This window comes from Hyla sarda, chromosome 8 (genome assembly GCF_029499605.1).
Source record: "Hyla sarda isolate aHylSar1 chromosome 8, aHylSar1.hap1, whole genome shotgun sequence".
Classification (NCBI taxonomy): Eukaryota; Metazoa; Chordata; class Amphibia; order Anura; family Hylidae; genus Hyla; species Hyla sarda.
Window position 1 is genome coordinate 101,503,470 of NC_079196.1, and position 27,780 is coordinate 101,531,249.

General features: G+C 41.2%; 1 protein-coding gene across 3 annotated transcripts in view; it reads left to right on the forward strand.

Moving 5' to 3' along the window:
* The window catches only part of NBEAL1 (neurobeachin like 1), a 273,447-nt gene that overhangs the window by 118,564 nt on the left and 127,103 nt on the right, over positions 1 to 27,780 (forward strand). For all 3 annotated transcript variants that reach the window (XM_056534118.1, XM_056534117.1, XM_056534119.1), the window contains 4 exons: positions 559 to 642; positions 1,356 to 1,454; positions 19,374 to 19,954; positions 20,346 to 20,478. In XM_056534118.1, the coding sequence (XP_056390093.1) occupies positions 559 to 642; positions 1,356 to 1,454; positions 19,374 to 19,954; positions 20,346 to 20,478 (897 nt within the window). The remainder of the gene's footprint in view (positions 1 to 558; positions 643 to 1,355; positions 1,455 to 19,373; positions 19,955 to 20,345; positions 20,479 to 27,780) is intronic.

Sequence of the window (27,780 nt, forward strand, 5' to 3'; positions counted from 1 at the left end):
ATCCAGATTCTGTCTGCAGCTTGTCATGTCCTTTCTCCATACAATTCAGCAGTACAATCTCACCATAAAGTTTGTGTAAGGACAGCCCATTTTCATCAAAGTAAGAATGATGATAGTACAAGCAACCAAACCACAGTTTATAAAAAGATTATTAGGTAACTAAGACATATACTCAAAGCAAATAGGCCCCATTAATAGGGACATTGGAGATGTGCTGTGATTGGACTAAAATCAGGATAAAGTAAGGGAAAATTCATTAACATCTAGATTGTATTTAGTCACCCATTACAGGTGGTTCTAACACTTTATATTTAGTAATGCCACTTATTCCACTTTCCTTACAGAAATGATTGTGTGTTCGTTACCTCTTTCTTATCTTTGCTTTACAGGCTTTTAGAATAGCTGGTGGTGGGATTGTATTAGTATTGGAAAATTCTATAAAGCACTAACACTTGGAGCTAAATGTTTTATTTTAAATACAGCCAGAAGGTCCAAATGTGTCCAAAATGAAACAAATTTTGTTGCATTTTACCTTTCTACTACTTTCTGCTATTTTAGGTTTTTCAAGAGCAGTTAGACTCTTTGGTTGTCACTACAATTAAAGCACTTACAGCTGTGAAACATAAATCTCCTGGAGCAAAGGTAAAATATCATGATGTGCCAAACTCTAAGCCAGATCTGTTATCTGTGATCCAAAGTTTTTCTGTTGTAAAATCATTGATGTTTTGTATTATAGTACAGTCAAAATATTGTATTTAAAGGGGTACTTCGCCCACAGACATCTTATCCCCTATCCATAGAATAGGAGATAAGATGTCTGATTGCGGGGCTTTCGCCACTGAGACCCCCACGATCTCTGTGCAGCACCTGTGCCGCACACTGCATTCTAAACAGTATATTTAGAACACTGGGTTTCCGTGGCCAGAAACGTGACGTCATGCCCCCTTGTGATGTCATGAGAGGGTGTGGCGTGATGTCATGAGGGGGGGGGGGGGGGGTGACGTAACGTCTCCAGCCGCAGAAACCCAGTGAGGGGATTTTCTGAGGTATGTCAAATGTGGTTTTTGGAGGTCAGACCTCCACCACCCCCTGTGATAAGCAGAATAAAGGGACAGTTGCTCCTACAGGATTTCTTAGGCCCCTTCTTGGCCCTTTTATTATGATGTTGGGTGGCACTACCAGAGGTTTTACCACCGCAGATCTAACCCATTTTAGGCATTTTGCTCACTCTAATATCTTACAACTGTTTTTAACTGTTTACTAGCGGTTATATTTTAATTGTAAGTAAACACAAAATAAAAAACAATATTTATATATAATACAACATCATTTATTTTAGTTTTTTCTTGTTTTAGGAAGTATTTAAGGAAAGAATTGGCTATACTCATTTGCTTGAGGTGTTAAAATCTCTAGGTCAACCATCACGATTGTTACTTGAAGAACTTCTTAACATGGTAAAATGAAATGTGCTTTGACTTTTTAAGCTTTTCTTTTCCTCCTCCCACTTCGATCAATCACTCTGAATTCAGTGATAAAATCCATCTTTGTGAGGCAAAAAATTAGATGGGGTTTCAGCTTTACTAAGTCAACATGTTACAAATGCTGCCCAAAGAATGGGGAAGGGAGGGAAAAGAGAAGATGGGAGCAGCTGCAGAGATGACAAAAATAAATGCTTCTGCTCCTTTTAAGTGTTTTTCTATCTTAGTCCAGTGCAGGATTCACATTACTACTGCTTATTACTGCTGAATAATGTCCTCCCATGCTTTCGCATCTGTTTTTAAAAGAAAAAGAAGCATCTCCCTGTCTCCAGCTTCATCTCTCTCCCTTTCTTAGTTGTAACTCGATCTCTCAGTGATGCTGAAATCCATGTAAATGTAGTAACTGTAAGCTGCAGATAGATGCAACTGATCTTGCTTTAGTGCTACAAGCCACCATTATTAGTGTGCATTTCATAGCCTTACTGTTTTGTTCAATGTGTGCATTTTATCAATACGGTTACAAATATGTAGCCATTTCTTAGTTATGTTTGTTTCATAGCTCTTTCTAAGGTGGTCTCTTTCAAATTAGAAGTAGAAACACAAGTGCTCCATAGGGTAATATTGTTAAGCCCCTGTGTAAGGTAAAAAACAAATGACTGCTCACCCTGGGTGGTTGTGTAGCTTCATACACAACAATGATGATAGCATACAAATAGTAGGTCGTCTGCTGCCCTCCGGTCACTGGTATATGCAATGGACATAGATGGCTTTGAGGAGGGACCCGGCTTAAACGGCGCTGACCAACCACGACAAGGTATGGCGGATAAAAGAGTATTTTCTTGACCAAGATGCAACGCGTTTCACTGCGCATGCGCAGCTTTCTCAGGCATGACAAAGGAGGTACAACAGCATGTTTATAAAGGTGAGAATTAACCCCTTCGTTAACAAGGCAGGAACCAGACACAAGACAACAGGAGAAATTAACCCCCTGTGTGTCTAATATTACCCACATTGCAAGTTGCCACGGGCAGTCGCAAAAGGCGAATCCTGTGGCAAATCGCAATGTGCAGTTAACACGAGAATCAACACCAATATATGAAGTTACAAAAATAAAATATTAAAATTATTACAAAATTATTCCAAAGCATACATGTATTTTTATAAAATATACATACATACATAAAAAGTCATTATACAAAAAAAAATTATATATACACAATACATGCAGCAAAAACATGAAAAATGTGTGTGTGTGTGTATATATATATATATATATATATATATATATATATATATATATACACACACACAATACTGTAAATAATCACCAAACATTCTCTATTGATTAATAGAGGGGCAAGCTTAAAAATCCAATAGGATTCACGGTTAATTAGTTTTTGATAATGGTTCGGAGTTGTTTCCGGGATAGTTACTAAAATTATAAGATGTAAATCATTAATGTCATTATTATGTACACTAGAAAAATGATGGGATACACTATGTAATAAAAAGTTGTTTTTAATATTGGATCTGTGTTTGCACATACGTGATCGCACAGTTTGAATCGTGCGACCCACATATTGCAAACGACAGCTACAATACAACAGTTATACCGCAAATTGACACTGAATATTATGAGGTTATACCTATGGACCCGTCACTAAATTATTATAAATCATATTTGGATCTCATCAATACAGCCAATGAAAAGTTTTTGATAAATAAAAAAGAATTTGCTTTCCTGACAATTATTCCCTCCCCCATTTTTATTATTACACAAATGTTCTGTTAAACCACATGTCGCCCTATTATTTCTGGGGTTTCTTCCATCGCTGCTAATTTATCTCATTATGTTAATTTATTTTTACAGTCTTATGTTTTACAGTTACCTTCATACCTTAACCCCTTAAGGACCCAGCCAATTTTCACTGTAGAACCCTGCCATTTTTTGCACATCTTTTACCTTTCATTCTGATTCCGAGATTGTTTTTTTGTGACATATTCTACATTATGTTAATGGTAAATTTTCGTCGATACTTGCATCATTTCTTGGTGAAAAATTCCAAAATTTTATGAAAAAATTGAAAATGTTGCATTTTTTTTTTACTTTGAAGCTCTCTGCTTGTAAGGAAAATAGACATACCAAATAAATTATACATTGATTTACATATACAATATGTCTACTTTATGTTTCCATCATAAAGTTGACATGTTTTTACTTTTGGAAGACATCGGAGGGCTTCAAAGTTTTCCAATTTTTCACAAAATTTTTAAAATCGGAATTTTTCAGGGACCAGTTCAGTTTTGAAGTGGATTTGAAGGGCCTATAAATACCCGACAAATGACCCCATTATAAAAACTGCATCTCCTCAAAGTATTCAAAATGACATTCAGTAAGTGTTAACCCTTTAGGTATTTCACAGGTATAGCATCAAAGTGAAGGAGAAAATTCAAAATCTTCATTTTTTACACTCGCATGTTCTTGCAGTTTTTGCAAGGGGTAATAGCAGAAAAAGTCCCCCAAAATGTGTAACCCAATTTCTCTCGAGTAAGGAAATACCCTATGTTAGGACGTAAAATGCTCTGTGGACGAACTAAAATGCTCAGAACAGAAGGAGTCACATTTGGCTTTTGGAAAGCAAATTTTGCTGAAATGGTTTTGGGTGGGCATGTTGCATTTAGAAAGCCCCTATGGGGCCAGAACAGCAAAAAACAACCCACCTGGCCTACTATTTTGGAAAGTACACACCTCAAGGAACGTAACAAGGGGTACAGTGAGCCTTAATACCCCACAGATGTTTGACGACTTGTTAAAGTTGGATGTGTAAATGAAAAAAAAAATTATTTTCACTAAAATGCTGGTTTTTCCCCAAATTTTACCTTTTTTTCAAGTGGTAATAGATGAAAATGACCCCCAAAATTTGTAACCCCATTTCTTCTGAGTGTGGAAATGCCTTATGTGTGGACGTCAAGTGCTCTGCTGGCGCACTACAATGCTCAGAAGAGAAGGAGTGCCATTGAGCTTTTGGAAAGAGAATTTGTTTGGAATGGAAGTCAGGGGCCATATTCGTTTACAAAGCCACCCGTGGTGCCAGAACAGTGAACAGTCCCCCCCCCCCCCTCCCACAAGTGACCCCATTTCGGAAACTACAACCCTCAAGGAATGTAATAAGGGGTGCAGTGAGTATTTACACCCCACTGGCGTTTGACAGATCTTTGGAACAGTGGGCTGTGCAAATGAGAAATTACATTTTTCATTTTCACGGACCACTGTTCCAAAAATCTGTCGGACACCTGTGGGGCGTAAATGCTCACTGCACCCCTTATTACATTACATGAGGGGTGTAGTTTCCAAATTGGGGTCACGTGGGGGGTTCCCTTGTTCTGGCACTATGGGGACTTTGTAAATACACGTGGCCTTCAATTCCGGACAACTTTTCTCTTCAAAAGCCCAATGTTTCTCCTTCTCTTCTGAGCATTGCATTGTATTGCACCCACAGAGCACTTTACATCCACATATGGGGTATGTTCTTACTCAGAAGAAATGGTGTTACAAATTTTGGGGGGCTTTTTTCCTATTTTCCCTTGTGAAAATGAAAAATTTAGTGCAACACCAGCATTTTTGTAAGCACCCATAATTGTAAGTGCTGCGGAATCTGTAGGCGCTATATAAAGAACATTTTTATTATTATGTCTTTCTGCCCTCTGAGATTACTTTCAACAGGATCCCTTTATGAGTGGGGATCAGGCAAATTTTTTGTTACAGTCCATTTCATTTATTCTTGAGCACAATGTTTTTTCATTTTCGGACACCATATACAGGAAGATCAGGGGCTGTGCTATGGGGACACGCTTCGCCCCCCAGTTACGCAAATCTGGTTATGGGCTGATTTGAGGCGCTCCACATTGCACAGTCCCTGATCTAGAACACCCATATTGCTTTTTTTTATGTTTTATTGATGATTTAGTTTTTTGTTTGGACAGGGACCTATAAACAAGGCCTGGAGTTTGTTGAGCATCTAAATTCTAATACATGGGATTACAGTTCTCCCTTAATTTTCTGAACCCTGGAGTGACATTTAGGCGATCCAGAAATTTGCAAAGTTTAGTAGCCCCGAATAGGTTGAAAAATAGTATTGATGAGATCCAGATTTCTTCAAAATCAACAATGGTGGGTTGTTATCCCTGTAATAAGGTACGATGCTTATGCTGTCCCATGATTGGTACACCCAATACTGTGTTTGATTCTTTTCAAACTAACCAAACATTTTCTATTATTCATAGGGTGAGTTGTGATACTCAATTTGTGGTATATCTGTTGTATTGTAGCTGTCGTTTGCAATATGTGGGTCGCACGATTCAAACTGTGCGATCACGTATGTCCAAACACAGATCCAATATTAAAAACAGCTTTTCATTACATAATGTATCCCGTAATTTTATTAATATTATTAACATTTTTCAAGTTTTTGCTTCATGTATTGTATATGTAAGAAGGCTAGCATTTAGCCTGAATTTGTGGGAGGGGCAGGGATTTGCCATAAGAATCCGCGGCAGTACCGGTTTCCTGACGCCACGGGTTCTTCACGCGACGTTGATCAGCTGATGCTCAGAGTCAGCTGACCGGAAGAGTCTGCAGGGCGTTCTTTCGCAGCCCGATCTCCGGGGGTAAGCCAGAAATCCAAGGGTACACTCGGCCAACCTGGCCCCCGGGACCCGCGTTCTTTGCGGTTGTTAAGGACGCATCTTTGTTATGTGCAACGTACGTGAGGTAAGCGCGGGAGCACTGGTGGGGTTCCGGGCCTGCTGTCAGACTAGTCTGCGGGTTGTCTGGGCCCACTCCCCCAGCAGACCTTATAAGGGCGATCACGTTGTGGGTTACTTGGGGATGTCTCTTGTGGGGACCTCGCTCCCCCACGATTTCTATGGGGGGGAAGGGGGTTTCACGGGCATTGCCTTTGCCTACACGCTTGGTCCTCGGCATCAGCTTCACCCCCCCCTTTGACCCCCTTCCACTGAGTTTTGCGCTCTCATTTGTCAGTGACAGGGGCACGGCGGCAGGTATATGGGGATGTCTGTCGTCAGACCTCGCTCCCGCACGGGCTATCAACACCAGGGGAGTTTTCAGGTGGGGGGGCACACGTCAGGGGTCCACATGCTTCGGCCCCACCACTGGCCCCCCTCCCTTACCCCGCTTGGTATCTGAATTGTGTGTTTTTTCCATGGCTCACTATAGAGAAACTATATCACATGGCATACCTGTGTCACATGTGGTTCCCCCTGTAGCATGACGCAAAAAAAAAAAAAAAAATATATATATATTTATATATATATATACACGCTCTTATTGCTGCATTTGGTTAGCTCATGTATTTCTGCGCATACGGTCTTATCATTTATTCGGTACATATGTTTACTTAGTTGTTCCGTGCATATGCTCCCATAATTTGTGCTATTCATACGGTTGGATAGTTTTCTGTACACATGCTTCCATAATTTGTTACACACATACGGTCATTACGGTACAGCTCCCCATAATGGATGCCATGCATATGGTTACATAGTTGTTCTGCGCACACGCTCCTACAATTTGTTCTATGCATACAATCATATTAGATGTATATTTATACTGTACAGACGCTCGTAGCATTTATACTGTACATACCCTCGTAGCATTTATACTGTACAAATGCCCGTAGCAGTTATACTGTACATACGCCCGTAGCATTTATACTGTACATATGCCCGTAGCATTTATACTGTACATGGGCTCGTTGCATTTATAATGTACATATGCTTGTAGCATTTATACTGTACATACGCCCGTTGTATTTATACTGTACATACGCCGTTGTATTTATACTGTACATACGCTCGTAGCATTCATACTGTACATACGCTCGTAGCATTTATACTGTACATATGCCCGTAGCATTTATAGTGTTCACACGCTCGTACAGCATAAAGAGCATTGTTACGTGCATGGGTACGTGGTCATGGTTACTCCAGGCACGCATATAGTTTTTTCCGTGCATACGTTTATCAAGTTGCCCGGCGCAGACGATCATATAGTTTGTTCTGAGCATACGTGCGGGCACTTTGTTTTGCGCATATAGTTGTCCGGAGTATAGGCTCATTACGTTTGTTTGGTACAGTCACTCATAGTTCGTTTTTGCACTATAGTTTCCATACAAATGCGCATAGTTTGTTCTGTACATATGCGCATGTAGTTTATTCTGGGCATACGCGATTACAGTTTGTTCTGGGTATTCACTCTTATAGTTTGTTTTCAGTGCATTTTCTCAAATAGTACGTTCTGTGTGCATGTGCAGATAGTTTATGCTGTGCATACGTTCACATAGTTAGTTTGTGCATACACACATATAGTTCGTTCAGTCTACACACTTAGTTTTTCAGTGCATACTGTTGTAGAATATCCAGACTTGTAATAATTCGGGCTCAGTGGTCTGCTAGGGATAGCGAATTCGCAATAGTTGAAAAAACACAGACAGACAGTCAGTGGTCCAGCAACCGATTTCTCCTCCAGCATAGCAAGAAATCCCTGGAGGAGGTCAGTGTTCAGTTTATTTATGTAGACAACAAAAGGAGGGTTTTCAATAGCCACTCCCATAGTACAGAGCCACGCCCATACATACAGTACAGAGCCACGCCCATACATACAGTCAGCATTAGGTTACAAGGTGATTCAGCCTACAGAAGATATGACACACCTCCATGTGCCATCAAAAAAAAAAAAACACATCTGCAGCTATGGTGGTCAGTATTTCCACGACATTACACTCATGTAGTTGTCCTGTGCATATGTTCATCCAGTGGGTTCAGTACAAACGCTTAGTTTGTCAAACACCATATAGTTTTGTGCATACGCTCATATAATTTGTTTTGCGGCAGACATGTGTTATAGTTTGTTCTGTGCATTCGCTCAGATAGTTTGTTCCATACATAAAGTTCATTTGTACATACTTGCATATGGTTAGTTTGTGTATACCCTCATGGTTGTTCTGGGCATACGCTCATATAGTTTGTTCTTGGCATAAGCGCATATGATTTATCCTGTGCATACTCTCACATTGTTGTTAGGTTCATATGCTCATATAGTTTGTTCTGTACATTTAAGCATGTAGTTTGTTTTCTGCACGGTTATGCACACGTGCATATAGTTTGTTCTGTGGATACGGTTATAAAGTCATTGCTGTTCATATGCGCTCCTAGTTGTTCCCAGCATACGCTCGCCCAGTTAGTCCTACTCATACGTGCATATAGTTTGTCTTGTGTATACACTCTTATAGTTAGGTGCACATGCTCTTAGTCTTGTGCATACACTCACTTGGATATGCCCATGTGATTGGTTCCGTGCAGGCAGTCATATTTGCTCTGGTTATACGCTGTCATAGTTTGTTCCATGCTTATCCTCATTAGCTTATAGTTTGTTCTGGGCTTACGCGCATACAGTTTTTGTGCATCTACTCATTTAGTTGCTCGGTGCATACACTCATATAGTTCATTCTTACACTCATGTAGTCTGTTCTGCATGTATGCTTATATTATTGGTTCCATTTATACAGTTTTGTTTGTTCTGGCCATACGTGCATAGATGTGCTGTGCATTTACTCATTTAGTTGGTTCTACCACATGTGCACGTTAGTCCTTCCGGTCATACACTCATTTAGTTTATTCATGCCACACTATTACATAGTTATTCAGGCCGTACAGTCATATAGTTTGTTCTGCGCATTCGCCCATATACTTTGTTCTTTTCTGGGCATACGCTTATTTAGTCTGTTCTGGCTATACGCTTACATTGTGAGGTCTGTACATACAGTCGTAGTTTCTCCTGGGCACAGGCTTTTATTGTCTGCTCTGACCACTCACTCTGACAGTTTTGTTTTGTGCATTTACATGAACAGTTTGTTACGCCCACACGCTCACATTGTGGTTTGGTGCATACGCTCTTATAGTTAGTTCTCACCATACGCTCATACGTTTTATTCTGTGCGCACGTCTATATGATCGCATCATTCGTTTAATGCACACACTCACCTAGATAGTTCTGTATAAGGGCTCATTTAAGCATATAGTTATGTGCATACATTTATATAGCTGTTTGGGGCATACAGTCAGTTGGCTCAAGCATACGCTTGCGTGGTGCACTGGTGTGCAGTGGGTTATAAACTTTGTGTTTCGCTTCGCATCAGGTCTTTATTGATGTGGAACAGTGGGTCAGAAAACGAATGCATAAATGTGTGTAGTTTCACGCATCAGTACGTCATACAATCATACAGTTTGCACTGGGCATATGCGTGGTTCTGTGCATGTGCTCATATAGTCTGTTCAGTGCATACGCTCACTCATGCAGGTCATTCTAGCCACACATTCATAGTTTGTTTGCTGCATCCGCTCATAGTTTGTTCCGTGCATACGCCTACATAGTTTGGTCTATATACGGTCATGGTGTTCGTGATGTGCATATGGTCTTGATGGTTATGCCAGGCCCACGTTCATATTGTCATGTTCTGCATTGGTGTCAAGGAGTCATGCTAGGCATATGTTTACAGTGTTCGTCCTCGGTATACGTTCATGTAAATTCGGTACATATGTTTCATGCCTTTTTACTGTCAAAGGCATGGTTTTGTTGGCATTAAGTTAACCCCTTAAGGACGCAGGGTTTTTCAGTTTTTGCTTTTTAGTTTTTTCCTCTTTACCTTTTAAAAATCATAACCCTTTCAATTTTCCACCAAAAAATCCATATTATGGCTTATTTTTTGCCTCACCAACTCTACTTTGCAGTGACATTAGTCATTTTACCCAAAAATCCATTGTGAAAAATTCAAAAAATCTAAGAAAAAACACGATTTTGTAAATTTTGGGGGATTCTGTTTCTACGCAGTGCATATTTTGGTAAAAATGACACCTTATCAGTATTCTGTAGGTCCATACGGTTAAAATGGTACCCTACTTATATAAGTTTAATTTTGTCATACTTCTGGAAAAAATCATAACTAAATGCAGGAAAATGTATACGTTTAAAAATGTCCTCTTCTGACCCCTATAACTTTTTTATTTTTCCACGTACAGGGTGGTATCAGGGCTAATTTTTTTGCGCTGTGATCTGAAGTTTTTATTGGTACCATTTTTGTTTTGGTCTGACTTTTTGATCACTTTTTATTCATTTTTTAATGGTATAAAAATTGACCAAAAATACGCTTTTTTTTTTACTTTGGAATTTTTTTACATGTACGCCATTGACTGTGCGATTTAATTAATGATATATTTTTATAGTTCGGACATTTACGCACTGTTTTATTTTTTTTTATGGGAAAAGGGGGGTGATTCAAACTTTTATTAGGGAAGGGGTTAAATGATCTTTATTAACACTTTTTTTTTTTACTTTTTTTTTGCAATGTTATAGCCCCCATAGGGGCCTATAACATTACATACACTGATCTTTTACACTGATCACATGCAAGTTAATACATGCCAGTGATCTGTATTATCGGTGCTTGACTGCTCCTGCCTGGATCTCAGGCACAGAGCAGTCATTCGCCGATCGGACACCGAGGAGGGAGGCAGGGTCCCTCCCGGTGTCCTGTAAGCTGTTCGGGACACCGCGATTTAACCGCGGCGGTCCCGAACAGCCCAACTGAGCAGCCAGGATAGTTTCACTTTCGCTTCAGACGCGGCGGTCAGCTTTGATTGCCGCGTCTGAAGGTTTAATACAGGGCATCACCGCGATCAGTGATGTCCTGTATTAGCCGTGGGTCCCGGCCGTTGATGGCGGGAGCCGGCGCAGGACGTAAATATACGTCCTTCGTCGTTAAGGAGTTACTCTATACACAGATAGTTGGGTGGGTCGGCATGTTTATTGACATTTGAGTCTGGCATACGAGTATATAGCTTGGTTTCTGTGGTTACGTGTCACGTCTACAAGTCAATCATGATTACGACCTGTCTCAGCTTCAGGTTGATGTCGACACTACTAGTCCGTTGAGGCTTTTAATTTCGGCTAGACCAGTCACGTCTACAGGTCGGTCCGGAAACAACCTGACACGGCTTCAGGTTGGCGACAATGTCATCATATACGTTGTGTTTATTTTGCAGTCGGGTTGTGCTACAGGAAGATAGCCTTATGTTCAGTTGAGAATTCTCACGTCTATAGGTCAATCAGGGTTATGACCTGTCTTGGCTTCAGGTTGACGGTAATACTATTGGTTATCTTTTTGGTTAAAGAGGCACTGTCATTGTTAAAAACTTTTCATATATTGCAGGACTCATTATAATATGACATTTCACAATATATATAATATTTAAAAAAAAAAAAATTTCACCTGAAATTCAAGCACAAATTAGCCACAACTAGGGGTTGCCTGTCTTTTAGCCAGACAGACTAGTCTAGGTTTTACAGCATACTGGATACCGTCCGTAAAGCATACCGGTATCCAGTATAGGAGATTTCTATTGTGTATGCAAAACCACAGATGAAGGATGTGTGGACATGCTGGGAGCTGTAGTTTTAAAACAGCTGGAGGCAACACTGCTCTAACAGTCTTTTACAAACATTGCAGCTTCAGTTGTTACTAAACTACAACTCCCAGCATGCTGAAATAGTCAAAGCTTTCTTGGACTCCTGAATGACAAAGAAGTTGATCAGACATTCAGGAGTCTGTGAAAGATGAATTACACACATAGTGACAGCTATGCTGATTAGCATCCAGCTTTACTAGGAGAACATGTATTCATAAAAATGCTGTACTTTTATCTAAAAAATCCTTGCACTAAGTTTATAAAGATCTATTCTTATATTTATACATTTTATCCTGTTATGAATTCACCATAATGTCTTCTGATTACTGCAGGCAAGCTCCAAGTATCTTCCTCTGACACATGACACAGCATAAAACCAGAGAGGAAAGGGTTACAGAGTAGAGAGTACTGATTGGCTGACTGCACAGGCTTGCTCCTGTGAGGGAGACAGACTGACACGCCCCCTCCAGCCTGCACAATGAAAAAGTAACTCACCAGCAGATAAATACTAGGATTGGGTCCTGAGTAACATCACTTTTTTTCTTTTTTATTTGCACTATGACAGGTACGCTTTAAGTCTTTCATTGACGGCCAGACTTGTCACGTCTACAGGCTGGTTCATTTACAACCTGACACAGCTTCGGGTTGGCGACTATGTCATTACATGTTTTCATATGTTTATTTAGCATTTGTGTTGTGCATACAAGGATATAGTTTGGTTTCTATTGAAGTTTTCGTCCGTCTCGGCTTCAGGTTGACGATGATATTAGTATGTATTGGTTGAGTCTCATGGTCATGTTTTCTGCATAAGTGGTTTCGTTGCCGGTCACTTCCACAGGTCGGTTTCAATTTCATCCTGACACGGTTTTAGGTTGGCGACAAGTTAGTTATTTGTGCATACACGTTATTTTTGCACTTTGGGTTGGACATATGGTTTGTTTTTATTGCGACTTGTCACGTCCACAGGTCACGGAGAGCCTCCAAAATGCAGAGTGTGTACATCACAGTCGGGAATATTTACAAAAATTTTTAAAATAGATACCCAGGGGATGTCCCACATACCATTTCATTCCTACTTGCTTTCATTGGGTTTTGCCACTCTTTCTGCATTGAGCTCGTATTACTATCAAAGTATATCTGTCAGGCATCCAGCTTCTTGCCAAGTTGTCTTGCCCTGACAAGGCGTCTTTGTTTACATCTCACGCCACCAACGCTGCTCTGAAGAGCTTTCAAAGAGGGAGGCTCGTAGGCCCTCTTGCCGTTAGCCTTTTGTCAACTGGCTTGGTAAGACGGTAGCAGACGCTTTAGATAATTCTCCATTTGGGACAGCTCAACGTTAAAGACCGCTCTATCCTTAGGTTGTTATGGTTTCCTAAGGCCTGGGCAGTTTTCATGCAGGTGCGTGGTCGAAGTTACATCAGGTTTGTTGGGACGCAGATAACTACGCTTTGAAACTGTATAGCAGCTAAGTTCATTGCCCGATCAGGATGTTATCATACAGCTTTTTCCACGTCCCATAAGTGGTGCCCAGTTCGAATGTTGCAAGCTTTGTTTTTTCTGCACGTTAAGGATCCAACGAGGATCAGCCATGGTTGTTTAAGGGGGCAGCACTCCCCACTATTTCATTTGTCAGACATGTACGTATCCTCATTAAATCCTTAGGTAATGATCTGTCCTTTGTATTCGATCACTACCCACGCATCGGGGCAGCTACATCAGCATCCCTTCATGGTGTCAATAAAACTGCTGCTGCCATTTAGAGGGGGCCGCCCTCACCACAGCACAATTCGTTAGAATTATTTGCAACTTGGTTAAAGCATTGGGTGGGGTTCCATCAGTCATATCAGGCCACTCGTTATGCATAGGCGCCGCAGCATCAGCATCTCTGCATGGGGTACCAGCTCACGTCATCAGGAAGTTGGGGCGCTGTATCCCCAATCCCAAGTCAGAAAGGTGTCACACCTTTCAATCGGTGGTAATGTGATTATTATGTATTATGATAATAAGGCGTTTGTACTGATACTGAAGTTTTTGCCCTCTAATTACAGGTGTACTCTTACGCGGCAGTACATGGCATAGCTCAGACTGCCTAGAGGTTATATATTGTCTAGTCTGGTATAAAGTGTTAGTAGGTAGGGACGCTACTACGCTCATGAGCACCGACCACAAGCAAGAAGACTAAAGCATTTAGCCTGAATTTGTGGGAGGGGTGGGTATTTGCCATAAGAACCCATGGCAGTACCCGTTTCCTGACGCCGCGGGTTCTTCAAGCCCCACCAAATACTCCGTCATTCAGATATCTTTCATTTCTATCATTTTTACTTCAGGGTATGCCCTCTAATTACAGGTGTACTCTTACGTGGCAGTACATGGCATAAATCAGACTGCCTAGAGGTTATAGATTGTCTAGTCTGGTATAAGGTGTTAGTAGGTAGGTACGCTACGCTAATGAGCACCAACCACAAATATATATTTATATATTTTTTTGTATAATGATTTTTTATGTATATTTTTTAAAAATACATGTATGCTTTGTAATAATTTTGTCATGATTCTTATATTTTATTTTTGTAACTTCATATATTGGTGTTAATTCTCGTGTTAACTGCACATTGCGATTTGCAACAGGATTCGTAACTCGCAATGTGGGTAATATTAGACACACGGGGTTAATTTCTCCTCTTGTCTTGTGTCTGGTTCCTGCCTTGTTAAAGAAGGGGTTAATTCTTACCTTTATAAACAAGCTGTTGTGTACTGCCTTTGTCATGCCTGAGGAAGCTGCGCAAGCGCAGTGAAACGCGTTGCATCTTGGTCAATAAAATCCCCTTTTATCTTCCATACCTTTTCGTGGTCGTTAAGCGCCGTTTAAGCCGGGTCCCTCCTCGAAGCCATCCCTGTCCTTTACTTTCAAATTAGGATAGGTGTTATCCTACGTTTGATAAACAATAAATATGTGTAGTTGTAACTCAGAAACTAGTTAACAAGCTGTAATGAAACATTATGGGGGAGATTTATCAAAACCTGTCCAGAGGCAAAGATGCCCAGTTGCCCATAGCAACCAATCAGATCACTTCTTTCATTTTTCAGAGGCCTTGTTAAGAATGTAAGAAGTAAGCTGATTGGTTGCTATGTCAACTTGCCTCTGCACAGGTTTTGATAAATCTTCCCCTAAGACTCTAAGGCAATTACCTCTTTTCTGGTTGTTTGCTATTGTTTGGGGGTAGAATTACCTTCTGGTACCTACTATATGTGTTTTCTTGAATTTAAATGTCAAAATCTAACATTAACTATACTTATAATTTAGCTATTATTTTAATTCTTTGAAAAAAAAAGGAAGAGGTGCCGTAAAATATAACTTTTAATGATATTCAAACCCCTTAAGGACTAGGCGGTTTTCAGTTTTTGCATCTTCTTTTTTTCCTCCTTACCTTTTAAAAATCATAACCCTTTAAATTTTCCACCTAAAAATCCATATTATGGCTTATTTTTTGCGCCACCAATTCTACTTTGCAGTGACATTAGTCATTTTACCCAAAAATCCACGGCAAAACGGAGAAAAACATCATTGTGCGACAAAATTGAAGAAAAAACGCCATTTTGTCATTTTTGGGGGCTTCCGTTTCTACGTAGTGCATTTTTCTGTAAAAATGACGACTTTTCTTTATTCTGTAGGTCCATACGATTAAAATTGTACCCTACTTATATAGATTTGATTTTGTCTTACTTCTGGAAAAAATCATAACTACATGCTGGAAAATGTATACGTTTAAAAATTTTCTCTTCCGACCCCTATAACTTTATTTTTCCGCATACGGGGCGGTTTGAGGACTCATTTTTGCGCCATGATCTGAAGTATTTATTGGTACCATATTTGTTTTGATCAGACTTTTTGATCGCTTTTTATACATTTTTTTATTGTATAAAAAGTGACCAAAAATACGCTATTTAGAATTTTGGAATTTTTTTCGCGCACGCCAGTTTAATTAACGATATATTATTATAGTTCGGACATTTATGCATGCGGTGATACCACATATGTTTATTTTAATTTTTATTTACACTATTTTTATTTATTTTTTATGGGAAAAGGGGGGTGATTCAAACTTTTATTAGGAAAGGGGTTAAATCACATATATTAACATTTTTTTCCCACTTTCTTTTTTCAGTGTTATAGCTCCCATAGAGGGCTATAACACTGCACACACTGATCTTTTACACTGATCATTGGCATGTATTAACATGCCATTGATCAGTGTTATCGGTGCTTGACTGCTCCTGCCTCGATCTCAGGCACGGAGCAGTCATTCGCCGATCGCACACTGAGAAGGCAGGTAGAGATCCTCCCGGTGTCCTGTAAGCTGTTCGGGACTGAGCTGCCGGGATACTTTCAGTTTCACTTCAGATGCGGCGGTCAACTTTGATCGCCGTGTCTGAAGGGTTAATACAGGGCATCACCGCGATCGGTGATGTCTTGTATTAGCTGCGGGTCCCAGCAGTTGACGGCTGCCGGGACCGACCCGATGTCCCTGGTGCGATGTCTTCTTTGCTCGCACTGCTGCTGGCACTTCCATCTGTGCAGTGCGAGCAAAAAAGACATCGCACCAGGCTGTTGCCCAGCTGGACAGGGTCAGAGGGATATAGTCCCACCGCTATTTCTTCACAGGATCCTATGGACATAACTGCATAACAGGAACCTGCAGAATATCTTTTTACCTACAGGACTGTACATATTGATACACCATATTGCTGTGCCCTTTTACAGGATACTACCTTCTGCACTTATTTATCCTACATGTAACGTATTGGAACGGTATTTTCTACATGACCAGTGCAGCCACATATTACTGTGCCTCATATTACACCGTATATCTGTGTTGACAGTTTTTGCACCTGAATGTCTATGCATATCCATGAACTTTGATCTATAGGACATTATATGCACCATCTGGGGATTCAGAATTGACGTTTTATTTTTGCATATTTTTTGCAATTTTTATTTATTTATATTGAATTTATCGTATTTATTATCTCTTATTTTTCATTTTTGGAGGGGAATCGCAAGGGCCCTGCAGCTCACATATACCCTTTTTGTATTTTATGAAATTTTTTCATTAAATTCATATAATTTTTACTCTATGGTCTAATCTCTCTTTTTTTGCTCACCTCTATTATCTGATTCCCACCTCTTCCCATTTCCCCTCTCATCTCCGTCCTCCTCTTCAACCCCTCCCCCTCTCACTAGATCACTTGAGGACGGTTACCTTATTTTTCACACCATGTAAAATAGAACCAAATCAGTCCAACCCCACAACAAGGGCTACAAACCTCTAGTACTGAAAAAAGGGGTTCAGCTGATTCTACTTGAAAAATTATGTACAATGGCCATATTAAAAGTTTCTAGCATGTGATGTGACCAAACAGCAGCAATTTTGGAGTTTCTTTTAATTTTTTATTATTATTTTTTTTTTAACGTTTATGCCGTACAGGTTACGCTGATAATTATTAATGATCCTGTACAGAAACCAGCGTAAATTTGATACTGCCGCATGGGTAACTATCTGAGCTATTAAAATAAAAGGTTAATGATTTACTAAGATTCAATTTTAATAGTTCAGACAGTTAGCCATGCGGCAGTATCAGATATGTAAAAAAAATATATATATTTTTTACTTTTTTTGTATAGGAAAAGGGGGAGCAAATTTTTATTGGGGGAGTGGTTTATTTACACTTTTCTTTTTTTTTTTTTTTACTTTTTTTTTTTTTTATATATATAGCACTCCTATACACATGGGGGTATGTGTAGACTGCAGAGCATTGCACCTGACCCATGTCTGTAGTACAGACTGTAGTACTACATACACTAGGATACAATGCTCTGCACATACTACCATGTGTTTATCAGTGTATATGTACTACATACACACCGCTTTACCCATGGGGGTATGTGCAGAGCATTGCACCCTTGTGTCTGTACTATAGTGCACACACACTTTATTAAGTATTTATTACCCCCCCTCTGATGCCCCCTGTGTCATTATATCCCCCCTCTGATGCTCCCTGTGCCGTTATACCCCCTCTAATGACTCCTTTGTCATTATATTCCCCCCCCTGCTGCCCTGTGTCATTATATTCACCCCCTCTGATGCCCCCTGTGTCATTATACCCCCCCTCTGATGCCCCCTGTGACATTATAGTCCACCCCCCTCTGATGCCCCCTCTTTCATTATATTCCCCTCCTCTGATGCTCCATGTCATTATACCCCCCTCTGATGCCCTCTTTCATTATATTCACCCCCTCTGATGCCCCCTGTGACATTATACCACCCCGATGCCTCCTGTGTCATTATATTCCTCCCCTCTGATGCCCCCTCTTTCATTATATCCCCCCCCCTGATGCCCCGTGTCATTATATCCCCCTCTGATGCACCCTGTGTCATTATTCCCCCCCCCCCGATGCCCCCTGTTTCCTTATTCCCCCCCCCCCGATGCCTCCTCTTTTTCATTATATTCCTTCCCCTGATGCCTCCTGTGTCATTTTATTCCCTCCCCTCTGATGCCCCCCCTTTCATTATATCCCCCCTGTGCCATTATATTCTCCCCCCTCTGATGCCCCCTCTTTCATGATATCCCCCCTCCCCCTCTGATTCCGCGTGTTATTATACCCCTCTTCTGATGCCCCCCCCCCGTGTCATGATATTTCAGCCCAACCCCATCCCTCTCCTGTACCACATTATTACCAAACCTCCCCTCCTCTCTGATCCCCTGCTACCTGTACTCCGCCCCCATGTGCGCTCCGGCAGGGGCAAAGGGGCTCGGCGGTCATGGTGATACTGGACCGGCATCATTGCACGTGCCTATGCCGGGACGCTGTCCTCCTGCGTGGCTCGCTTTAGGCTGCAGCACTCAGCAGTAGCCTATAGGTGTTTAGTTACAGGGCAAAACCGATTTCCCTGTTATATGTGAATTCCTCAGGCATTTGGCCCTGCTTGCGCGAAGCAGGGCTAAATACCTGAAAAATTCACCTGCCCGACACCCGGAACTGCATGTCCCGGGCGTTGGGCGATTTCCACAGTGACTCACTGTCAGTGAGGAAGCTACGAGATTTTCGGGAATTACGCCTGATTTTATCGATTAATCGTTGCAGCTCTAATATGGTGTTGGATTCACATTATAATTTTGGTGGATTTTATAGTATTAAAAGTTATATTTTACGGCACCTTTTTAATTTTTTTCTAATCTTGATCTGAGAGGTTCTTTTGCTATCTGGGCATATGTGTGGCCCATTACCATTATACATAGTTTCAATTAGTTTTATTTCTTCACAACTTCTTACTGTATTGTTTCTACTTTCAGGCTGTAGAGGGAGAGCATGCTGCAGTTGGGATTTATGGCATAAGCAATGTCCAGCCCTTGTTACTGCTTGTACAGTGGCTGCCAGAAATAGTGTCCAATGATCTGCAAATCTTCATCTCTGACTGGCTGAAGCGAATCTGCTGCATAAACAAACAAAGCCGTACAATGTGTGTCAATGCTAGCATGGTCATCCGAATAATAGATACTTTAAATTCTCATTATTCTTTGCATCGAGTCTGTGCAGAAAACTTGATCAGTCTGTTAGGCTCACTAGGCAGCCTATCAATGGGCTCTGAAGAGCTGTTTCATCTTATTGGACTGCTGCGGATGGATGAACTTAAGAAGAGTCATCCATATGTTGTACCCGTGACCCGAGCTATGCTTACTATTGCCCGTAAGCAGGGGTTGGAGAGTTCCTTGCAATACTTTAACCTGTCTCACAGCTCGTCAGGAATTGCTTTGCCTGTGATTCAGAAATGGCCTGGCTCTGCATTCACATTTTATGCCTGGTTTTGTCTCGACCAAGATCAATCTTCCTTTGAATTTTCAAGTAGTGGTTCAAAAAGAAAACAGTTATATAGGTAATGTGGTATTCATTCTATTATTATTATTACAATTTTTTTTTTTTTTTTTTTTTTTATAAGAACTTACTATGTTTCATTTGGTAAGATTTGTGTACAGTTACTCTGACCACACAAGGTGCATGTATATCATTCAGAGGGAAAAAACTATGGGCCCTAAACTCATTTTAAACTTATGTTCACTGCATTCGAAAAACCCTATAACTTGCATTTCCTTTATATTACATGTAAATTGGACCTCAAAGCTTAGTGTTTATAGCCAACATTCTAAATTCATTTTTATTTCAAAGAAGTAATATATCACAGCTGAACACAGCTACTGCACTTTGCAGTATTCAAGAGTTAGTGTTAAGCTGTTCTTTATGTTGTGTTTTGACTTCTTTGGTTCCAGCTTTTTTACAAACAATGGCACCGGATTTGAAGCCTTTATCTCCTCCTCTGGTTTCCTGGTCGTGGCAGTTTGCACCAAGAAAGAATACACTACTGTTAAGTTGCCAGATCATTGTTTCTGTGATTCCTTGTGGGTAAGAAGCACTTATTATCATGTTATATATTTTCTAGGGTTAGTGGGGGTGTAGCAGATTGTGATCACTGCAGACCTAGTGTCTTCTCCTAGCACAGGAGATCACTTGGACATATACATAAGTCCAGTTGCTTTAACATGTCAGCAACTCGGATGTATGCATACATCCTTTGGCGAGAAGGGGTTCATTCTTCCAACCTATGCCCCTTCCCTTGTCCTCTGATGTCTAGTGACACATACTTTCCTGATAACCAGGGGAATTTCTTTTTGTGCATTCTGTACAATCATCAAATTAGCAGACAAGGGCGGTCTTGTACTGCCAGGCTCCTCAGACTGTGGACCAAAATTTTTTATTGCTCAAGACTGCGGACCAATAATTTTTATTGCTCAAGACTGCATCTTATCTCCTTAAAATAAAAAAAAAACACACTGGCCTTCATTTACTAAGAAAATCCGGTTGTAAGTCTATCTTGCTTTCTTACCCGACTCCTTTTTTCCCCTGGTATTTATTATTATGTCGCATCCTGTTTGTCGCACGTGGGTTTTGTTGGTTTTGGTTTCCAACTCCTCCTTTTTTCGGGTTTGGGTGAATCCACATCTCGTCCGTCGGGAAAAAATGTCGCATCGTGTCGCAGACTGGCGCACGATGTCTGCGACATGGCGCAGACAAAGATGCGACAAAAAAACCCGACAAAAGAGGTCGGGTTTAGAATAGTAAATGAGAGCCACTGTATATTGTTTGACCTCTGACTCCACCAATTAAGTGCACGTAGAACTTGCTTCGAAACAACAGTATAGAAATTTATAGAATGTGCTTGTAGATAAGAGCCATTTGACCCATCTAGTCTAGTACTTCTGGAAAAAATTAAAACTACATGCAGGAAAATGTATACGTTTAAAATTGTCATCTACTGACCCCTATAACTTTTTTATTTTACCACGTATGGGGCGGTATGCGGGCTCATTTTTTGCACCGTGATCTGAAGTTTTTAGCTGTACCATTTGTACCAATTGCATTGATAGGACTTATTGATCGCTTTTTATAAATTTTTTCATGATATAAAAAGTGACCAAAAATGCACTATTTTGGACTTTTGAATTTTTTTGCACGTACGCCATTGACCGTGCGGTTTAATTAACGATATATTTTTATAATTCAGACACATATGTTTATTTTTATTTATCCATTTTTTTTATGGGAAAAGGGTGGTGATTCAAACTTTTATTAGGGGAGGGGTTAAATGATCTTTTTTCACTTTTTTTTTTCACTTTTTTTGTGCAGTGTTATAGCTCCCATAGGGACCTATAACACTGCACACACTGATTTTTTACATTGATCAGTGGTTTCTCATAAGAAACCACTGATCGATGATTCTGCCGCTTGACTGCTCATGCCTGGATCTCAGGCACTGAGCAGTAATTCGGCGATCGAACAGCGAGGAGGCAAAGTAGGGTTCCTCTGGCTGTCATATAAGCTGTTCGGGATGCCGCGATTTCGCTACGGCGATCCCGAACAGCTCCCTGAACTAACCGGAATGGTTTCACTTTCATTTTAGACGCGGTGTTCAACTTTGAACGCCGCGTCTAAAGGGTTAATAGCGCGCGGCACCGCGATAAATGCCGCGCGCTATTAGCTACGGGTCCCTGTCGTTGTCAGAGGCCAGGCCCGACCCGTTATGACACGGGGCCACGCCGTGGCCCCCTGTTATAGAACGGGAGCTGACTCAGGATGTACAGGTACGCCCTGGGTCCTTAACAGGTTAAAGAGGTACTCACCTGAAATTTTTTTTTTTAAAGCAACTGATGCCAGAAAGTTAAACAGATTTGTAAATTACTTCTTTTTAAAAATCTGAACCCTTCCAGTACTTATGAGCTGATGTATGTTCCATAGGAAGTTATTTTCTCTTTGAATTTCTTTTCTGTCTGACCACAGTGTTCTCTACTGACACCTCTGTCCATTTTAGGAACTGTCCACAGCCGGATAAGTTTACTATGGGGATTTGCTTCTACTCTGGACAGTACCTAAAATGGACAGGGGTGTCAACAGAGCACTGTGGTCAGACATAAGGGAAATTCAAAAAGAAAATAATTTCCTATGGAACATACAGCAGCTGATAAGTACTGGAAGGGTTAAGATTTTTAATGATTTTATGATACCCTACTTATGTAGGTTTGATTTTGTTGTACTTCTGGAAAAAATCAAAACTACATGCAGGAAAATGTATACGTTTAAAATTGTCATCTTCTGACCCCTCTGTCTGACCACAGTGTTCTCTGCTGACACCTCAGTCTATTTTAGGAACTGTCCACAGCCGGATAAGTTTGCTATGGGGATTTGCTTCTACTCTGGACGGTTCCTAAAATGGACAGGGGTGTCAACAGAGCACTGTGGTCAGACATAAGGGAAATTCAAAAAGAAAATAATTCCCTATGGAACTTACAGCAGCTGATAAGTATTGGAAGTACTGGGTTTTTAAATTGAAGTCCTTTACAAGTCTGTTTAACTTTCTGGCACCAGCTGATGTAAAAAAAAAAAAAAAAATCCAGTGAAGTACCCTTTTAAACCCCCTTACTGTATTTGCAGCTAACATTTCTGCAGAAAGGCAATTCCATACATCCACTACTCTCTCGGTAAAGTAATACTTCCTCATATTACTTTTAAACCTTTGCCCCTCTAATTAAAACTATGCCCTCTTGTGGTAGTTTTTCTTCTTTTAAATAAACACTCCTTCTTTTATCGTATTGATTTTCTTTTTCTATTTAAAAGTTTCTATCATGTCCCCTCTGTCTCTTCTTTATTCCAAGCTATACATGTTAAGGTATTTTAACCTTTCCTGGTAAGTTTTATCCTGCAATCCATGTACTAGTTTAGTAGCTCTTCTCTGAACTCTCTCCAAAATATCTATATCCTTCTGGAGATACTGCCTCTAGTACTGCGCACAATACTCCAAGTGAGGTCTCACCAGTGTTCTGTACAGCGGCATAAGCACTTCCCTTTTTCTACTGCTAATACCTCTCCCTATACAGAGAACTGAAAATTAGATCTATACTATTTATTGTGAAGAAAACATGATAATACTGAATCTCTCATTTTAATAACCAGAACACTCTGTAAAGGAATAATAATTATTCAGTAAATTATTCCAGCTATAAACAGTACTGTTTAATAGTATAAAAGGGGTTTTCTGGGAACAAAATATATATTTAAATCTATAGGTGCCCTGAAGTTATTAAGTTTTGTAATTTAACTTATTTGCAGAGAAAAAAAATTATTTCTGGATTTCCTGGGTCCCCTAGCGGTAGTCCTGATCACTTTGACACACCAGGGACATTTACACACAGGCTCAAAAGGGGGCTTGAGCCCCTGACCTTTAACTTTTTTTTTGCAATGTTATAGCTCCCATAGTGGGCTATAACACTGCACACACTGATCTTATACATTGATCAATGGTTTCTCATAGGAAACCATTGATTAATGATTCTGCCGCTTGACTGCTCATGCCTGGTTCTCAGGGGCTGAGCAGTCATTCGGCGATCGGACAGCGAGGAGAAAGGTAGGGGAACCTCCTTCTTTCCTACAGCTGTTGGGGACGCCGCGATTTCATTGCGGCTGTCCTGAACAGCCTCCTTAGCTAACCGGCAGAGTTTTACTTTCACTTTAGATGCGGCGATCAACTTTGAACGCCGTGTCTAAAGGGTTAAAGCACGCGGCACCGCGATCAGTGCCGCGCGCTATTAGCCATGGGTCTCGGCTGTGGCCCCACGTTATAGGACGGGAGCGGACTCGGGTGTACAGGTACGACCTAAGTCCTTAAAGAGTACCTGTCATCAACAAAACCTTTTAATATGTTGTTCATAATCATTAATGAAGACATATTTTAATATATCTTCATTAAAAAAATTTAATATTTATACTAGTTTTTTCATTTTATACTTTTGGCCACTAGGGGTCTCTCTTCTATGCCTGGTCTGCAGGCAGCTTCCTATGCTTTTCATAGTAAGTGTACAGCTTTTAGGACTAATGCTGAAAGGGCTCTGGTCCTTCCACAGGAATTTCAGTACTCTCAGCTCAGGACTCGCTCCCAGCCTGGAGCAGCACTGTGAGCTACAAGCCTGCACATGCCTCTCATATAACAGAGGCCAGTCACCTCCACCTCCCCCTGCTCTGTGTTCTCCCTGCCCCTCAACACACGTTATCTTATACATTGTATTATCTCACTGCACTCCCTGCTCTGTGCCCCCCCCCCTGACATTCATCTTAATTACTGCCTCTGTAATTGCTCCCACCGCCCCTGGTTCTCAGCATTGACTTTTTAGTGCAGAGAGACACAGGAGAGAGAGAGACAGAGGCTGCCGTCCCTCCCCTGTACTTAGTCTGTATGCACACTGCAGAGCAGTGTTTCCCAACCATGGTGCCTCCAGCTGTTGCAAAACTACAACTCCCATCATGCCCGGACAGCTGTTGGCTGTCTGGGCATGCTGGGAGTTGTAGTTTTGCAACAGCTGGAGATACCCTGGTTGAGAAACACTGCTGCAGAGGGAGAGCAGCATACAAGAAGACTGGCAGAAGCAGAGTCCCAGCCAGACTTTATGTGACATCATGCCTGCCGGGACCCGCCTCCTTCCACCCGTCAGAAAGACAGTGCTCCTGAGCTAATGAAGAGGGATAAAAAAGGTATTTCCACTGCGTTTTAAACCTCAATAAAACAGGGATAGGCATAGTTAGAGTAAGGGACAGATGGGGAGGGGGATCAGGGAAAGTTTAGTTGATGACAGGTACTCTTTAAGGAGTTAATAGCAGCACAGGATATATTTTTTTAAAAGCACCTGTCACCAAATAAACTGTTCTAAACTAAGTCAGGCTATGTTCCCTAACTACTCCTAACACTCCTCCCACCCTTTAAAAAAAAAATTTTCAGAGCTTAAAAAAGCTCTGTATATTACCTTTATTTTGCTCACATAGTGCAATTTCCCAGCAGGAGAAAGTGGGTGTTTCCCAGCAGGCATGACATCACTGAAGCCTGCTGGGGGACCAATTTTGTCCTCACATGGTTGCAGAGCTGTGATGAAAAGAAGACCTCAGGCTCTGTGCATTTTTCAGTCTGTGTTGCTATCAGTGATGCTCTCCTGCAGATTTAAGTCTGTGCAGCTTTCTGTGAGAATCTGTGGAGCTTTCACTTTCTGTGCAGCTGTTGATCACGCTCAAGTGCAGCCAGAAGCACTTCCTAAGTTTGGTCTCCTGCCAGGCCGGGAGGACACCAAACTCACTATTAATTGTGGCAGGGAACAGAGCCACATAGTGGCCTTTTTTTATAGCGTGACTCGGGGTTAATTTTCCCTGCCAGGATCGGTAACCCCGAGTCACGCTCGGGGTAGAATTGCAGAGTTCCCGGCCGGGCTGCACGATATATCGCAAAAGCAATGCGATATAGCGATGCGGCCCCCCGGGAAAACATGCGATTATCTGCTCTGGTCGGCTCCCGTTGCGGGATCCGGCCAGAGCAGGTAAAGAAAAATACTAAAAGTCAGTGTTTCCCTACCAGGGGGCCTCCAGCTGTTGCAAAACTACAACTCTCAGCATGCCCGAACAGCCAAAGGCTGTCCGGGCATGCTGGGAGTAGTAGTTTCACAACAGCTGGAGGCCCCCTGGTAGAAAAACACTGAGCTAAGTGTAAAAGGAAGAAGTAGTAAAATAAAAAAACCTTTTGCTCACCTAATCCCGGTCCCTGAAGATGTCGTTCCCCTCCGTGCGGTCCGGGGTGTCCTCTCTTCACTATTCATCTTCTAGGACCTTTCACTTTTCAGCCAATCACAGGCCGCAGTGGTGTAAAGCCTGTGATTGGCTGATGGGGAAAGGGCTTGTTCTGCAGCAAATACACTAGGTTTGAAATCTGCCGGCAAACCCAGTGTATTTGCTGCAGGACAAGGTGACAAGGGGGGGGGGGGGGGGGGGAGAATGTGACAAGGGGGGAATGTGACAAGGGGGGAATGTGACAGGGGGGGGGAATGTGACAGGGGGGGGGAATGTGACAGGGGGGGGGAATGTGACAGGGGGGGGAATGTGACAGGGGGGGGAATGTGACAAGGGGGGGAATGTGACATGAAGGGGGGATGTGACAAGGGGGGGGATGTTACAGGGGGAGGGGAATGTAACATGAAGAGGGAGAATGGGACAAGGGGGGGAATGTGACAAGGGGGGAAGAATGTGACAAGGAGGGGGGAGAATGTGACTAGGAGGGGGGAGAATGTGACTAGGAGGGGGGAGAATGTGACGGGGGATGTGACAAGGGAGAGGGGAATGTGACGGGGGAGATGTGAAATGGGCGGAGGGAGATGTGAAATTCAGTTAAAAAAAATTGTACCGCTTTTGGTACACATTTCCACACAGAATCATACCGCCAGGGAGGTTAAACATATAGCTATTGATAATTTTAAAAGCAAGTGAATGGGAAAGTGTCTGCTAATTACACAAAGGACACTATATATATTCAAAGTTTTATTTGGTGACAGGAACTCTTTAATGATGGTACAGTGTATAGTTCATTAATAGCGGCACAAAATATATATCATTAATGGTGGCACAGTGTATACGGTAGTTCATTAATAGTAGCACAGAATATATATCATTAATGATGGCACAGTGTATAGTTAATTAATAACAGCACAGAATATATATAATTAATGGTGGCACAGTGTATAGTTCATTGATAGCAAAACAGAATATATACCATTAATGGTGGCACAGTGTACAGTTCATTGATGGCAGAACAGAATATATACCATTAATGGTGGCACAGTGTATAGTTCATTAATAGCGGCACAGAATATATATAATTAATTGGGACACAGTGTATAGTTCATTAATAGCTGCACAGTATAGTAAGCGTTTATTTGTGTCGTGCCCATCTCTTCAGTATAAATGCTAGGGCTGTGTGGAGATTCCTACATGTAGTGGGTGCTGGGTGAGTCATGTACTGTGTCAGTTCTGTCATATAGGGTTTAGGGCGGGGCATGTAGGGAAGATTTATCAAAACCATTGCAGAGGAAAATTCCTCTGTAAAATAAAAGCAGCAATCTAATTAGTTGCTATGGAAAACTGCACCACTCTTCCTCCAAACAGATTTTGATACATCTCCTCTATAATAAAGTATATTAAAGTGCATCTGTCAAATGTTCTATATAAATAAAACTGCTGGCACAGCAAAAGTGTATGTATGCATGGCATGCCTTTTATAGAAGCTGTTCTTGTCTTTATTTTATCTAAAATACCCACTTTTATGTGGGCTATAAATGTCAGAGGCCT